Raw genomic sequence first — 17,529 nt, 5'->3', positions numbered from 1 at the left:
CCCACCTTGTATGGGTGATTGGAGCAGCGGATCCAGCACTGAATCTGCTGTCCAATCACATCTGCCTCGCTGACAGGAGCGTGCTTTGATGTGGCCTGAAAACTCATCCCTGTCAGCGAGGCACTTGTATAAGTGCTGTTTCCCCCTCTGTTTTTAATAGGCTTTTACAGCCCAGTGCTTGGTCCCACTACCTCCCCCCGCTTTAGCCTGTTCCTATTGTAAACTGCTATCGGTGCCTCCCAAACTAATTTTAAGCACTGAAATGGTTGGCATAATATAAAGAAATTACTTATGACACAGAATATGTGTCATAAGTATCTTCTTTATATTATTTTAATCATTAAGGACAGGGGAGGCACTGCCTTCCCTGACTGCTCGTCCCTGCCGTCAGCAACATTCTGGAAACAGGAAGCATGGCGCCCACAGATCATCTCCCAATGTCCGTTGCCACGGTGACTGGCACTAATAAAAACAATATACGTAAGCAGATGGTAAATGGACTGCCTACATAAGAAGCATAAATGATAAACTCTCATAGATGAAGTACACAAGGTACTCATACACTTCAGAAGCAGGAAAACAGTTATATAAATACATGTAAGCCCAAATGATCACTCAATCCTTTAGGTATAAGTGTGCCTTATTGGTGAATCGATTATATATATATATATATATATATATATATATATATATATATATATACATATATATATATACACTGCTCAAAAAAATAAAGGGAACACTAAAATAACACATCCTAGATCCGAGTGAATGAAATATTCTTATGAAATACTTTGTTCTTTACATAGTTGAATGTGCTGATAACAAAATCACACAAAAATTATCAATGGAAATCAAATTTATTAACCCATGGAGGTCTGGATTTGGAGTCACCCTCAAAATTAAAGTGGAAAAACACACTACAGGCTGATCCAACTTTGATGTAATGTCCTTAAAACAAGTCAAAATGAGGCTCAGTAGTGTGTGTGGCCTCCACGTGCCTGTATGACCTCCCTACAACCCACACAAGTGGTTCAGGTAGTGCAGCTCATCCAGGATGGCACATCAATGCAAGCTGTGGCAAGAAGGTTTGCTGTGTCTGTCAGCATAGTGTCCAGAGCATGGAGGCGCTACCAGGAGACAGACCAGTACTTCAGGAGACGTGGAGGAGGCCGTAGGAGGGCAACAACCCAGCAGCAGGACCGCTACCTCCGCCTTTGTGCAAGGAGGAACAGGAGGAGCACAGCCAGAGCCCTGCAAAATGACCTCCCGCAAGCCACAAATGTGCATGTGTCTACTCAAACGATCAGAAACAGACTCCATGAGGGTGGTATGAGGGGCCGACGCCCACAGGTGGGGGTTGTGCTTACAGACCAACACCGTGCAGGACGTTTGGCATTTGCCAGAGAACACCAAGATTGGCAAATTCGCCACTGGCGCCCTGTGCTCTTCACAGATGAAAGCAGGTTCTCACTGAGCACATGTGACAGACATGACAGAGTCTGGAGACGCCAAGGAGAACGTTCTGCTGCCTGCAACATCCTCCAGCATGACCGGTTTGGCAGTGGGTCAGTAATGGTATGGGGTGGCATTTATTTGGGGGGCCACACAGCCCTCCATATGCTCGCCAGAGGTAGCCTGACTGCCATTAGGTACCGAGATGAGATCCTCAGACCCCTTGTGAGACCATATGCTGGTGCGGTTGGCCCTGGGTTCCACCTAATGCAAGACAACGCTAGACCTCATGTGGCTGGAGTGTGTCAGCAGTTCCTGCAAGTTGAAGGCATTGATGCTATGGACTGGCGCACCCGTTCCCCAGACCTGAATCCAATTGAGCACATCTGGGACATCATGTCTCGCTCCATCCACCAATGCCACGTTGCACCACAGACTGTCCAGGAGTTGGCGGATGCTTTAGTCCAGGTATGGGAGGAGATCCCTCTAAAGACCATCCGCCACCTCATCAGGAGCATGCCGAGGCATTGTAGGGAGGTCATACAGGCACGTAGAGGCCACACACACTATTGAGCCTCATTTTGACTTGTTTTAAGGACATTACATCAAAGTTGGATCAGCCTGTAGTGTGTTGTTCCACTTTAATTTTGAGGGTGACTCCAAATTCAGACCTCCATGGGTTAATAAATTTGATTTCCATTGATAATTTTTGTGTGATTTGGTTGTCAGCACATTCAACTATGTAGAGAACAAAGTATTTAATAAGAATATTTCATTCATTCAGATTTAGGATGTGTTATTTTAGTGTTCCCTTTATTTTTTTGAATTTTTTTTATTTAGCAACTGATGGGGGTAAGACAATGGGCAGCAAATTGTGGTCCAGGAGTTAGTAAGTTGGTAGTAGTGTGAGTTTGGGGCTGCTTTGGTGGTCTCGAGGCATCCGGACTGGCACCCGAAATGAAGGGTGTAATGACGTGATGAAGGGGGAAGGGTGACAGCCAAAAATGTGCCTAGGGGGTCCTGACCCCTAAATTTGGCCCTGCCTCCTAGCCTTCATATGTACCCTTAAAACTAATTTCTTCATTCTCTAGTATTCCCTATTCCTCCCTTTTCTCCCTTTTGTGTCCACCCATATCCCATCTACACAAGGGCGTAGCTACCATAGGTGCAGGGAGTGCAGCTGCTGTGGGGGCCAGAGCTGAGAGGGGCCCACCTTTCCTGTCACAGATACATGTGTTATATACATTTTTCACCATTGGGTGGTATGTAGGGGTCCTTTCAAACTTTTTCCTTGGGCCGACAATATATCTAGGTATGCCACTGGACCTGCTCATTGTTGTGTGGTATAAAATTAACTGGAGGGCATTTTAATGTTATATAATATGAACCAGGGCACTGTAATGAGGCACACTATGGACGGGGAGCACTATACAGTATATCATAATGTGAATTGAGAGTACTGTGCAGCATAATGTGTACTGGCAGTTCTAAAATGTGACATACAGTGAAGTTAAGCACTACTGCGATTCATAAAAGAAACTGATGCACTACTATGGGGTATCACATTAAGTGAGGCTCTACTATGGTTCATAAAATGGCCTAGGGCACTATTATAGGGCATACAATGAACAACTGCTGCAGAGAAGTGTCTGTCTAGAAGCATTGGGATGGGGGCCCCTTCAAAATGTTGCTATGGGGCCCACAAAGTTCTGGCTACGCCCCTGAATCTACAGTACCTTGTAAGGTCCTGTGAGTATTTCCCTATCCCCTTTGTTTTCTTTACATAATTATGTAAAATGGACACTGTGATTATGTATTTATGTAAAGCTGTGGAAATGTCTATCTTTTTTTCACATGTTACGTGTTTGATCTATCTCCTTTGTACTGCACTATGGAGTCCTTGTTTCACCTTAGAAAATAAATGATAATGAAGAATGGACAGGTAACGGTCACTGGACGACCTACCACCGGGAGCTGTAACTTTAGCCAAACAAATAACTGGTGCAGATGTATTTAGTGACATTAGGAAAAGACAAGGTGCACACGTGTTTAATAAATATGTGTACAGTTTATTAGCAAGATATAATGGTGCTACATGCTACATGCAAAGAGCAGTTGTGAACATTTACACATAAACACATACAGTACTTTTAATCTTTTATCTTACATTTATTTATTCTCTGCCATACAAAATGGAATTAAATGGAAATATCATGTGTTTGGTTCATGTACCTATGGCCCATTTGCGAAAATTCCCTATCTACGGCCTCCTGCCTTCCTATACCACACATCTTATTAAAGCATCATTATCGGATTACTGGCCTCTAAGCAGCCCACAAGTGGTGATTTTGGGCCTAATTCAGTAAGGATTGCAAATTCTGGTAATAATTAGCAGAATTTGCAATCCTTTTGCTAGCATGCTGACCGCCGCCGCGCCCCCCCCCCCTTCAACAAGCAGATACAGGTTGAGTATCCCTTATCCAAAATGCTTGGGACCAGAGGTATTTTGGATATCGGATTTTTCCGTGTTTTGGAATAATTGCATACCATAATGAGATATCATGGTGATGGGACCTAAATATAAGCATAGAATGCATTTATGTTACATATACACCGTATACACACAGCCTGAAAGTAATTTTAGACAATATTTTTTATAACTTTGTGCATTAAACAAAGTGTGTGTACATTCACACAATTCATTTATGTTTCATATACACCTTATACACACAGCCTAAAGGTCATTTAATACAATATTTTTAATAACTTTGTGTATTAAACAAAGTTTGTGTACATTGAGCCATCAAAAAACAAAGATTTCACTATCTCAGTCTCACTCAAAAAAGTCTGTATTTCGGAATATTCCGTATTTCGGAATATATGGATATGGGATACTCAACTTGTATTGCAAACGCATCGCAATTTCTGCCTGTTAGCAGAAATAGATGATGCCTCCTGCCGGCGCAGCCCAGCTGCGCCCGCAGAAGTCCCGCCACCATCTTCCCAACACACCCCAGTTCGCGCCGCACCCCCCCCCATTTGCACCGCACCGCCCCCGCAGCGCTTCGTCTCCGCCCTGGGAATGGAGCATGGCCCCTTTGTCAGCACCTAATTAGCCAGAAATGACACATATGAATGGGCTCCACCGACCTCTAATGGTAGTTGTAAATGATTGAAATCAAAATTTGAATTTGATTCCTGCGGTTGATGCAGATGGTCACTGTTGCTTTGTATGTGTAGTCTAATGAGGATCTATCCGATGTGGCCACCCACATATGTACTCTACCAGGGGCGTAGCCAGAACTTTGTGGGCCCCATAGCAACATTTTGAAGGGCCGCCATCCCAATGCTTCTCGAGAGACACTTCTCTGCAGCAGTTGTTGTTAATTGTATGCCCTATAATAGTGCCCTAGTTCATTTTCTGAAACATAGTAGAGCCTTATTTAATGTTATGCCCCATAGTAGTGCCCTAGTTTCTGAATCGCAGTAGTGCTTAAGTTCACCCTACATTATGTCACATTTCAGAGCTGCCAGTACACATTGCCGCACAGTATCCCCAATTTACTTTATGATATATAGTGCTCCCCGTTCATATTGTGTCTCATTACAGTTCCCCGTTTCATATTATATACCATTAAAATGCCCTCCAGTTCATTTTATACCACACTACAATGAGCAGGTCCAGGGGCTTACCTAGATATATTGCAGGCCCCAAGGAAAAAGTTTGAAAGGGCCTCTGCGTACCACCCAATGGTGAAAAATGTACATAACACGTAACTTTGACAGGTAAGGTGGGCCTCACTCAGCTCTGGGCCCCATAGCAGCTGCACTGCTTCGCCTATGGTAGCTACGCCCTTGTACTCTACCTGTATTCGCTCTTAAAAAGATAAAATTATAAATGTGTGTGAGTTCTGGCGCAAAAGCTAGCTGCCCAATCCTAACCTTCCTATGATCTGCCCAAATCCAGATCACAAAAGGGATACAAGTGAAGAAATAACAAGTGGAAGGGAGATCAAAGGCGCTGCTATACAAGTGACAAATATAATAAACAAAATTTGTATAATATACTTGCAAAACCTTGTGGTCCTTCGTTAATCTTTTTTTCATATAAATCCAGTAATTACCAGATGTTTACATGCAAAGAACAAAAATAAACAACAAATGTGTAGTAATATCTACAATAAGTTCAATTTTTTGTGTGTTCTCCGATGAAGCAGAGCCCTGTGATGTGGAAGTTTTTCTTGATAGGAGATAAGGATAGTTTCTCACCACCACTTCACAAACATAGGTACACGTACCAAAACTCACTTAGAGTTAAATATCACCATACGCATAAAGGTTTCTTTTATACTTCTACTTAAGACACGTGAAACAAGATCCGTTCAACGAAAACGTACCATCTGGTAATTACTGGATTTATATGAAAAAAAGATTAACGAAGGACCACAAGGTTTTGCAAGTATATTATACAAATTTTGTTTATTATATTTGTCACTTGTATAGCAGCGCCTTTGATCTCCCTTCCACTTGTTATTTCTTCGCTCTTAAAAAGATGTCCCAATGTTCGCAACCTACTTATTGCGCAAAGTTCAGTGCTGTCGCAGTAATGTCCCAAGGGAGCAAAATCATTTAATAAAAATTACAAATTACTTGCTCTTCGCATCATTTTGATATCTGCTTTGAGTGGTTACCTTTGTACTCAACCCATTTCTGTATGAGTGGCAGTAATGATACTACAATAATATATTGACACAGAGTGGTAGCCACAGGGGAGCACTGAAAAAATGCAAAGTATTGAAAACGATTAAAAATCTTCTCACTTGTTCCTCTTTAAACACCACTTTACCTATTTTCCCATTTTTTGCTTTCTTCTCTCATTAGTTATCGCCTATTTGTTATCTCATCTCATTTGTTATCTCCTCCCACTTGTCATCTCCTCCCATGCAGGTTACATGCTTGTAGGCACCTTTGAGTGCCTGCAATCTTAAACTGGAAACGCAGATTTAAAGCATAACCAATATCGACTGATAATTTCCCTTGAAGTTTCCAGAGTCCCGGATAAACGATATTGGGGGCTATTCAGAGATGAACGCAGATCGCTGCATATGCAGCCGGATCTGCGATCATCTCTGCACATGCTGAAGGTGCACAGTACAGGGCAAAGCCAACCAGCATGTGTGGTCTCGCCTTCTGATGCGTCCACAATCTAATTGCGAACGCATCGAATCTAGGGTTGACCCCTGACGCTGCCAGACAGTCAGTGGCCATGTTTTTTATCGGAGCAGCTATGTGTGATGCCATGCAGCCACCCCGAAAACAGTCCTGGCCCGCCCCTGTTCATCCCGCCCAATGCTGCGTTGCCGCCCGGAAAACGCCCGCCGCTGTTAATCACATTGTGGTCACATCCATCGTGGATGTGACCGCAATGTGTATGCCCACGCAGCCGTGTGCGGCCGCTGCGCATGCACAGTTTGCGGCAGGGTCTGAATGACCCCCATAGTGCGTAAACACTGAGTAATTTTTACATACAACCAATGATAAACTGTACAGGAGTCAGCCACTATTACCAAATTGTTGGGTTTCAGCCTAATTTAACGTACACACTGGACGATATGCACCTTGTCGTTAACGACATAGTCATAATTGACCTGCATGCACAGGTGACAGAAGACTTCGTCGGGAGCACGCGGGACCTTGTTGGGAAGACCCACACGGGAGCGCGCATCATTGACGATATAGTGCGTACACACTGGACAATTTGACAAAAATGCAGTTCAGAAATGCCGTTATAGGCCAAATCGTTAAAAAAAGTTGTCTTATATGTACTTAGCTTTAGAGATCATACTGCTCTTTACATTGCTTGGGAGTTAGGTACTAAAATTAACTTCAAAATGTGAAATCACCCATTAACCTCGCTATAAAACAAAGGTGAAAAGCCATTGCAAAAGGCTTGAATATCCTGTTAGGCTAAAAATATATATATATAAAAAAAAAAAGTTTACAAGGCAATTAGAGTTACATAAAGCAGTAACGTATGGCTGTGCTTCCTGAGAGATATATGAAATACGTGTTTGTTCTAAATGTTTCCTTACATGCAGGAATTCCAGATTAGTACAACATGCTGTGTTACAGAATATGTGATAATAATATACATATAAAGGCACACAAAAGAAAAATGCTAAATATAAAATATTCCCATCTAACAGTATCCAGCTGCATATTGGGATATTCATTTTCATATTTTAGAACACTATGCCAGTAAATACTTAAGAACACAGGCACAACAAAAGTATAACTCTCACTTGTTCATTCTTGAGGCATTGTGCCTCAAACATAAATAAGCGTTTGTGACATTTATATGGCAGCAATAAACTTGATAGAATAGAGGTTGTATTAGTAAAATGATAAAAGCAATTAAGAAAGCTGATATGATTTCTCACATGGAAACACAATACTGTGCTTGTTTGGAACACCCAAAATCTCTGTTTCACTTCAAAAAGTTCTTTGTTGTCATTGGGCCTAATTCAGACCTGATCGTAGATGTGCTAAATTTTAGGACATCTACGATCAGTTTCACAGACATGAGGGGGACGCCCAGCATGTTTGGCTCTGCAACATCCCCCCCTCCCCACGCACTGGCAGGGAGCTACTCGCCACTTCTTGGGTCGCAGCGGTTTCGTGTGACGTCACAGAGCCACCGTGGCCCGCCCCGCGCACAGTCCGGGCACGCCTGCATTGCCCGGACCAAACGGCGGCCAAATGTCAATCTGGCAGAGGCGATCGCTGGGCAGAGATGCCGATTGCATCTTTGGTATGCACTGGTGCACTACGGCATCGGCGCATGCGCAGCTCAGACCTGATCGCCCGATGTGCGAAAACGCACAGCAGCGGTCAGGTCTGAATTAGGCCCATTGTTTTAGGGAAATCAGTGAAAAAACTTTAAAAAATTCAACAATCTTCATGAATACATGGTCGGTGATAGTGGTGGCACAGTAGTAACTCAACAAAATGCTGGTATACCAATGATCAGACCTAAGATGTTCTACTGTACTACCACAGTACGTCAGATTTTCCTAACAAAAAAAAAAAGGAAAACCTGGTCATTCTCAGTACATTCTATCATAAAATCTCCAATTTTTTTCAAAGTTAATATAAAGCCAATTTATACATTTAGAATTTCTAAAATAGAAGTTTAATATGTGTTCAATTATCCAGTTTGTAGAAGAATCCCGTTTTAAAAAGTCTTTCAATTCTTTATTCAATTCATGTAATAAATATTGATAATAATGACATGCCCAAATCCTGCCTGTCTTTTCATAAAGCTCATGAAACATAGAATTTGATGGCAGATAAGAACCACTTGGCCCATCTACCAATATATTTTTGGATTGTGGGAGGAAACCCAAGCAAACACGGCGAGAATATGCAAACTCCACACAGTTAGGGCCATGGTGAGAATCTAAGCCATAGCCTCAGTGCTGTGAGGTAGTAATGCTAACCATCACACTATGACCCCATTCTCTACCGTATCCTGCAATGTTGTCACCCTCTCCTCAGAACTAGGTGGGCTTACCACAGATGTGTGATATGACAACTGTTTTTGTTAATTTTTAGACACTTGGAAAGAGATAATGTCTAACTAATCGCACATGTACTGTAGTATATTCGGCTGAAACAGCATCCTAGATATGACCGCAGTGCATATGGTTTTCCGTATTCAATTAAAGCAATAGAAGTTGACCAAACTGCCAATCTATCTTGACAGCTTCATGTCTCCAACATAATTTATTTTCCAGTTTGCTTTTTAGAGTTAGGAACTTGTATGAAAGAGTCCATACAAATAACCAGTTTGGTCGAGGAGTAAATGAAGCCAATTTTTTTGTTTTGGTAAATGAAAGTCACTTGTGTTCTGCATTCATTCCAGGAAATGATTCGCATATCTGGAATCAAACTTTGCTGTTCCCTGTCACGTTCCAAAAAAACATGCCAAGGTGTTCATAAACAAAAGAAATAAAGAGATAATGTCCTTCCCACGCAGGTTATGGCATGCATTAATGTGGCCTGATGCGGATGTCATCCATAGCAATTGCTTCAGGTGTTCTGTTACCATTGTATGGAGTTTCTTCTAGGACTGTGGGGTTGTAATATGAGGACTCCCCGTAACTGACATCATAGGGACTTACAGGATTATCCAATCGCAACACTGAAATAAACATTGTTCATTAGTAACTGCAAAGACATGAGCAAGAGTCTGTTTGCATCACAATAAATCACATATAAAAGACTTATATCAGGCTAATTAATAAATTGCAAGTTCTTTTTATATTCAGGGACAAGAAATAAATCCTGAACATCAGAGGTTGTTAGAACTACTTAATTGGAGGCCCTGGTTTGAATCCCAGTGCCAGTCCTCTATGTCCTTGGGCAAGTCATCTGCTAGCCTTACTGAGATGAGGAACAGTGCTCCACAAGTCTGTTGACTCAGTGTAAGAGGTTCTTGCCTGCTACCGGGCTACCGATTTATCTGTATTCTCAAAGATCTCCCATTGATTAACAGTTCTTATTGCCGCAAATATCTCAAACATAAGAAATTATTTTAGTTAGCCATTTATCAAATGCCGGCCACCGGGACAGTTTCTAAAAAGTAAAGGGGCATGCTCTCATAACTGCCCAGCTAGGACCTCGCTTGCCTACTGCGCCTGCATTGCCACTGGGCTGTATGTGTGCAAGTATAGGCTAAGAGGATAGATGTCAAGGAAAAAGAAATTGCAAAACTGTAGTCTATAGGCTACAGTGGATAATGGACCTAATTTGGACCTGATCGCTGAATTTGCAGAGGTTTGCATTCAGATACTCTCCACCCAGACAGAGTGAATACCCGCTCCGCACAAGTCTGAGTACGCCGTGCGAAAAGCTTTGCATACGCCGGTCAGCTGCAAATCTATTTACAACTCACCATCAAATTTTTTTCCAGTCTGTGCGTAGGCCAGGACCTACTCCCAGGGCCGGTTCTGGGGCTCTGTGCACCCTGGGCGCCAATAGAGGGCGTAGCTTCATACAGGGGGCATGGTCATTTACGCCCCCTGTACAGACTACTGTATCGCTGAAATGTGCGGTGCGCGATGACGTCATCGCGCACCGCACATTAAAGGACCTCTCCACGAAGGGAAACTAGATGCTACGCGTCTAGTTTCCCTTCACAGCGGCCAGCGCCAGCAGGGGGCAGCGGGGGGCACAGCAGCAGCGGATCTTGCCCTGGTGCTGCGCCCTCTGGATGGCGCCCTGCGCCCTCCGGGAGGCGGCGCCCCGGGCAGAAGTCCTGCTTGCCCGTGCCAAGATCCGCTACTGTCTACTCCTACAGTGGGACAGAATCAGCCTGATCTGGCCGGAGCTGGCGTCACGCACCCTCCCTGAAAACGCTTGGGAACACCTGCATTTTTCCTGACACTCAGAAAACGGACAGTTACCACCCCAAACCCTCTTCTTCCTGTCAATCAACCTGCATACGCCTAGCGATCAAAATAGAAGCTGATTTATTTTGCAGTTTGGCCTCGCGCGTGCACATTATGATCTGTACGCATGCGCAGTCGGTCAATAATCGGCCGCCTAACTAGTTCGTACAACAGCAATCAGGTCTGAATTAGGCCCTATACATTTAACGAAATTTGGCATTTTTGCGGTCCCCATTAAACCTACAAGGGGTTTATATACAAAGTGGCGGTTTGGAGCTGGGGCCGTTTCTAGACAATTTTCTCCCAGTGCAAACACAAAATAAATGAGCCCCCCCCCCCCCATATACATATAAAAAATTTACATTTGCGTGTGCCCCCAAAAGGGGGAGTGGTCCCACTGTAATGGGCATGGCTTTGCTGCAATGGGTTCAAACACTACTTTTCACTGACATAGTGTCCCTTACACCATATTATGCCCTACACAGTAATGCCCCTTGCACCATATTAAGGCACAGTAGCCACCACAGTAATTCCCATGACACCATATTATGCCCCACGCAGTAATTCCCCCTGTCACCATATTAGGCACACACAGTAATGCTCCTGACACCATTTTATGTCCCACACAGTAATGCCCGTCACCATATTAAGCACCCACCTTTATTCCCCGTCATCATATTATGCCCCCACTGTAATGCCCCTGACACCATATTATGCCCCCACATACCCCTGTCATATTATGCCCCTACTGTAATACAGGCTGCTACAGTACCTACTCATTGTCAAGGGGTTCTGCTCATTGTCAAGGTGTTCTGCTCCTTGTCATTGGGTTCTGCTCATTGTTAGGGGATCCCCCCGGCCCCCGCCACCAGTCTGTGTAGTAGGGATGTGCTCTTTGCGCCTTCCCCAGTTCAAAATATTGAAAATGACCTTCTCAAAATGGCTGCTGCCTCCTCTAGCATCCTTAATAACTGTCTTCAATGAGGTGGCGACCATTTTGGGAGGGACATTTTCAATAGTATTCCACATGGAATACTGTAACATGCAGTTGCTGTGGGCGCCGTGCCCCGTGCGATCACACGGCTCGCCCGGTCCAAGAAATGGCACTGGCAGGGGGTGGATGCAGAGCTGGCCTGTGTTCCCAAAAACAAGTGTGTGTTGCCCCCACTTTCTGGGAGTGCTGAGGCCAGTGTTGGCAATTTCCGACACGGACCCTGGCCCCCGGCTAAGCAGCTCCACTGGTCATTTTTTATAAGCTTTGGCTTACTCAGATGACCGATGCTGCCATCATCACGCCCAATGCACTAACAATAATAGCTCATTGTTACTACTTTTTGTTTTTGCATTTTCTAGTAAAAAATAAATAAAATAAATAAAAAGTAACTAATACAGTTATTATATATATATATATATATATATATATATATATATATATATATATTAGAATTTGTCCTCTACCTGGGTCATTCCTAATGTCCTCGTATAGGCGACGATGGGAAAAGGGTCCGGATTTCTTGGATCCGCATAGGAAATAAGCCACCAGGCACACCAACGCAATTCCTAGGATTGAGCCAATGATTGCACCTAATACAACTCCAGTACTGCTTCCTACATCTATAAAAGGAAATATATCAACAGTTCAGACAGTGTAGTAAAACACAAACATGTAACTACTGTATTCATGCACGTTACAATTGCCAGTCTAGCTGCGGTGTGACTGTTTCCTGCAGATGTATTGAGTGCGTTGTTGCTGTAAGTTCCAGAAAAATGATGTTGTGTACATTAACCACTTAAAGGCAGGAATATATGCATGCAATGACTTTATGCTGCTAAAGCCACTATTGCTAGTTTTCTGAATGCTTTATTATATTTTAATAATTCCTAGCATATGAATCATTTGTTTTTCCCAACTGCTATTCATTTTATATTTATAGTTTTATCACCACAAATACTAATAGTTTGAAAAATACTGTATCTTGTAGTTTTATGTGGTTTGTTAAGTGGATATGTTATTTTTCTAGCTTCAACTTTGTTTTTCATTTGTAATATTTTTTAGTGATGTCAAACCACTAATCGCTATGCCCTGATTCCAGTAGTATACTGGTCGGTGGATTATCATACTATGAACATTAATCATTTAATGATGAAAGAAAATGCCGTCTAGAATTAAAATTGTAGTGAAAGCCACAGAGTTTCATCTACACTGCTCAAAAAAATAAAGGGAACACTAAAATAACACATCCTAGATCTGAATGAATGAAATATTCTTATTAAATACTTTGTTCTTTACATAGTTGAATGTGCTGACAACAAAATCACACAAAAATTATCAATGGAAATCAAATTTATTAAACCATGGAGGTCTGGATTTGGAGTCACCCTCAAAATTAAAGTGGAAAAATACACTACAGGCTGATCCAACTTTGATGTAATGTCCTTAAAACAAGTCAAAATGAGGCTCAGTAGTGTGTGTGGCCTCCACGTGCCTGTATGGGGTGTAGTACGGGTGACCGGCGGTCTCCTGACCGCCGGTCACCTTACCGACGCCGGGATCCCGGCAGCATACCGACGCCGGGATCCCGGCGGGGTGGGGCGAGTGCAGCAAGCCCCTTGCGGGCTCGCTGCGCTCGCCACGCTGCGGGCTCGGTGGCGACCTGCGGTCGCCACGGGTTCTATTCCCACTCTATGGGTGTCGTGGACACCCACGAGTGGAAATAGTCCCTGTTGGTCGGCATGCCGACCATCGGGATAGTGAGCCGTCGGGCTCACGGAGGAGGTCATGTGACTGTCGGTCAGCCGACCAGCGGTCACATGACTACCACCCCCTGTATGACCTCCCTACAACCCACACAAGTGGCTCAGGTAGTGCAGCTCATCCAGGATGGCACATCAATGCGAGCTGTGGCAAGAAGGTTTGCTGCGTCTGTCAGCGTAGTGTCCAGAGCATGGAGGCGCTACCAGGAGACAGGCCAGTAAATCAGGAGACGTGGAGGAGGCTGTAGGAGGGCAACAACCCAGCAGCAGGACCGCTACCTCTGCCTTTCTGCAAGGAGGAACAGGAGGAGCACTGCCAGAGCCCTGCAAAATGACCTCAAGCAAACCACAAATGTGCATGTGTCTACTCAAACGATCAGAAACAGACTCAATGAGGGTGGTATGAGGGCCCGACGTCCACAGGTGGGGGTTGTGCTTACAGCCCAACACCGTGCAGTACGTTTGGCATTTTCCAGACAACACCAAGATTGGCAAATTCGCCACTGGCGCCCTGTGCTCTTCACAGATGAAAGCAGGTTCTCACTGAGCACATGTGACAGACGTGACAGAGTCTGGAGACGCCAAGGAGAACGTTCTGCTGCCTACAACATCCTCCAGCATGACCGGTTTGGAAGTGGGTCAGTAATGGTGTGGGGTGGCATTTCTTTGGGGGGCTGCACAGCCCTCCATGTGCTCGCCAGAGGTATCCTGACTGCCATTAGGTACCGAGATGAGATCCTCAGACCCCTTGTGAGACCATATGCTGGTGCGGTTGGCCCTGGGGTCCTCCTAATGCCAGACAATGCTAGACCTCATGTGGCTGGAGTGTGTCAGCAGTTCCTGCAAGACAAAGGCATTGATACTATGGACTGGCCCGCCCGTTCCCCAGACCTGAATCCAATTGAGCACATCTGGGACATCCTGTCTCGCTCCATCCACCCTCCACAGACTGTCCAGGAGTTGGCGGATGCTTTAGTCCAGGTCTGGGAGGAGATCCCTCAGGAGACCATCAGCCACCTCATCAGGAGCATGCCCAGGCATTGTAGGGAGGTCATACAGGCACGTGGAGGCCACAGACACTACTGAGCCTCATTTTGACTTGTTTTAAGGACATTACATCAAAGTTGGATCAGCCTGTAGTGTGTTTTTCCACTTTAATTTTGAGGGTGGCTCCAAATTCAGACCTCCATGCGTTAATAAATTTGATTTCCATTGATAATTTTTGTGTGATTTTGTTGTCAGCACATTCAACTATGTAAAGAACAAAGTATTTAATAAGAATATTTCATTCATTCAGATCTAGGATGTGTTATTTTAGTGTTCCCTTAATTTTTTTGAGCAGTGTATATACTGATAATCCAGTTCACCTCCCAAAAGTATTACTCATTGTGGTGGATGGTACTGCGTATTATGGAAATGTTATTGAGTTCCGTGGTTTATAGGCTACTGTAGGTCTGCCCAGTGTCGTACTGGGGAATAAAGGGCCCACCGGGGGAATGCAGTGGTAGGGGCCCATGTTTATGGGTGTGTCCAGTCTCCAGAGAGGGTGTGGCCATCTGCCACGGAGGTTTGGATAACCAACAGAGTTTGCATGGTCTGGGCCTCTTGATAACTATATATACTGTAGTCAATAAATACTGCTAGTGTATGATAATGTGCCAGATAAATAACAGCAATGCACTGTAGTGAATACACTATAGTCCTGTGCAGTATAATGTAACACATGCATAATGTATAATTCAAGTGCACAGTCTGGAGCCTGATCCCTAGAGGAGTAGGGCCACGCCCCCCCTCCCCTCCCTCAGACAGTGGGGCCCACCGGGGGTTTCACCTGTACCCCTGCGGACCACTTCAACCCTGGGTCTACCAACTGAATTCTCAATAAAACATAACTTGCTAAAACAAGCGATTTGAGAGAGAGATGTATCAAACCTTCCAGAGAGATAAAGTGGAGAAGTTACACAAAGCAACTAATCAGCTTCTAGCTATCATGTATCTTGCACAGTCTATAAAATGACAGCAGGAAATAACCCCTGGAAAGGTAATAAAACAGCAATTTTCTGAAACTTAAGTGAGTGACAGATATATATGTAGTGTTACAGGGGTCTCTCTCTCTCTCTCTCTCCATGAAGCAATGAAAAATGTGGAGACGTGAGCTAGTGGAGATGTTGCCCATGTCAACCAATCAGCTGCTACATATAATTTTATAGAATGCACATTTGAAATGTTACCTCAACACTAATTGGTTGCCAACTTCTCCACTGGCTTTCTTCTCCACTCTTTTCACTGCTACATGAATAGACCCCATAGTTCTGCAAATCGATGTATTTGTGCACTATTCAGAGGCTCCTCCAGGATTATCAGTCAATACTCCTGCTGGGGGTCAGTGGCCGCACCAAGTGAAACCATCCGAGGGGGTGACACCAATATAATAGAGCTGCTCTACTATCTTCGTGTCACCCCCAATGTGCTATAAAGTTCTATAGTGACTACATAGACAGTCAGGTCAACCGCATATGGTCAACATGCATTAGGTTGACATAGTCAAAAGATTCATAGGTACAAGATAGACAGTGGTTAAGGTCAACAGGTACAAATCGTTAACAGGATAAAGAAGTCAACATGACAATGATCGATGCAAAAATGGTCAACACAAGTTTTTGTTTTGTTTTTTATTTCATTTTTTGGGTATAATTTTCTATGTTTCATAATATATGACCACAGTTTGTGTAAACATGTACCTCACCGGCTCACTTCTCTCAGCAAGCTTCAGTCAAGGTGGCTCATTCACCTACTGCTGTGCATGCCACAGGTTACTATTCCCAATCATAGTCCACATGGATGGCAAATTAAGCAAAAGTTTAAAAACCTGTAAACCCCCCCAAAAAACTTGTGTTGACCACATGTGTGTTGACCATTGTCATGTCGTCCTTTTGTACCTGTCAACCTTACGCATAGTCTGCCTTATACCTGCCAACCTTTTGACCCAGTTGACATAAGGCATGTTGACCATATGGTGTTGACCTGTTGACTGTTGTCCTATACATTGGAACAAGTCATCCCCTTGGATGGTGACACCGAGCATAGCGAGCAGCAGTGATGGATGAGGGGCGTTCCATCCACACTGTTCTGAAAGAGGCTGGGGGCTACCCAGCAGATCCCGAAGTACTTGGCAAGCCTCCAGTGTGATGACAAATGGGGGTGTGACACAAGGCCATGCCCCCTGTCAAGCTCTCTTGGAGACTACAGTGGCACAACAGGTGTCACCAACCCCAATGACGCCCCTGCTTGTGGGGGTGGCAGGTGAACTTAGAAATCCAAGTACTCCAATACCACTTGCGTTTGAGAGCACTGACAAAATGTTTGCCCTGAGCACTGGTCAGGGATCATAATGCAGAAACATTCCAGGGAAAAAAATATTTTGGATGCAAGGTGTGCTAGACTCCACAGTTTTCCCACGTCAATGTGACAGACCTCTTACACAACACTACTCTTCTTTATTGTTCAGGTGCCCTCCTTCTATCTAACACACAGTCTGTGGCTTTCTGCTTGCATCCATCACTCCTATCTACTCATGACATTGCCTCTGTCCTAGCCAACATCCAATGGCAGCTTTAGAGAAAAGAGGACCTTGTGTGCAGGACTCCTCCTCTCTGGCAGCACTGCTTTGTTCCAGAGTATATGCCGCATGTGCAGGTCTTCGGGAACATGGCACCTGTTTCTGAAGACCTTTCCACTGCATGTGCGCAAATCTCCAGGAAAATGGCTGCTGTGCCATTTTCCCAGTGATTTATGTCTGGTCCATGCAGGACTCCAGAAAGGTCAGTATAATAATATGAGTTCGGTGTGGGCCCCCTGGACCCAGGAG

The 17,529-nt window shown here is 44.2% G+C and overlaps 2 protein-coding genes across 6 annotated transcripts in view; one reads left to right on the top strand and one right to left on the bottom strand.

Moving 5' to 3' along the window:
- ANO3 (anoctamin 3) overlaps positions 1-17,529 on the top strand; it is a 1,051,220-nt gene that overhangs the window by 834,649 nt on the left and 199,042 nt on the right. The gene's annotated exons all lie outside the window — the stretch shown is intronic.
- MUC15 (mucin 15, cell surface associated) overlaps positions 8,683-17,529 on the bottom strand; it is a 37,011-nt gene continuing 28,164 nt past the window's right edge. Inside the window, exons 3-4 of the mRNA XM_063944332.1 lie at positions 12,366-12,521; positions 8,683-9,658 (exon numbers count right to left, since the gene is read on the bottom strand). Coding sequence (XP_063800402.1) covers positions 9,507-9,658; positions 12,366-12,521 — 308 coding nt within the window. The 3' untranslated portion in view covers positions 8,683-9,506. The remainder of the gene's footprint in view (positions 9,659-12,365; positions 12,522-17,529) is intronic.

The sequence above is a fragment of the Pseudophryne corroboree genome, chromosome 11, assembly GCF_028390025.1.
Source record: "Pseudophryne corroboree isolate aPseCor3 chromosome 11, aPseCor3.hap2, whole genome shotgun sequence".
Classification (NCBI taxonomy): domain Eukaryota; kingdom Metazoa; phylum Chordata; class Amphibia; order Anura; family Myobatrachidae; genus Pseudophryne; species Pseudophryne corroboree.
The sequence above is the reverse complement of the archived record's forward strand: the minus strand, read 5'-3'. Positions and strand labels throughout refer to the sequence as shown.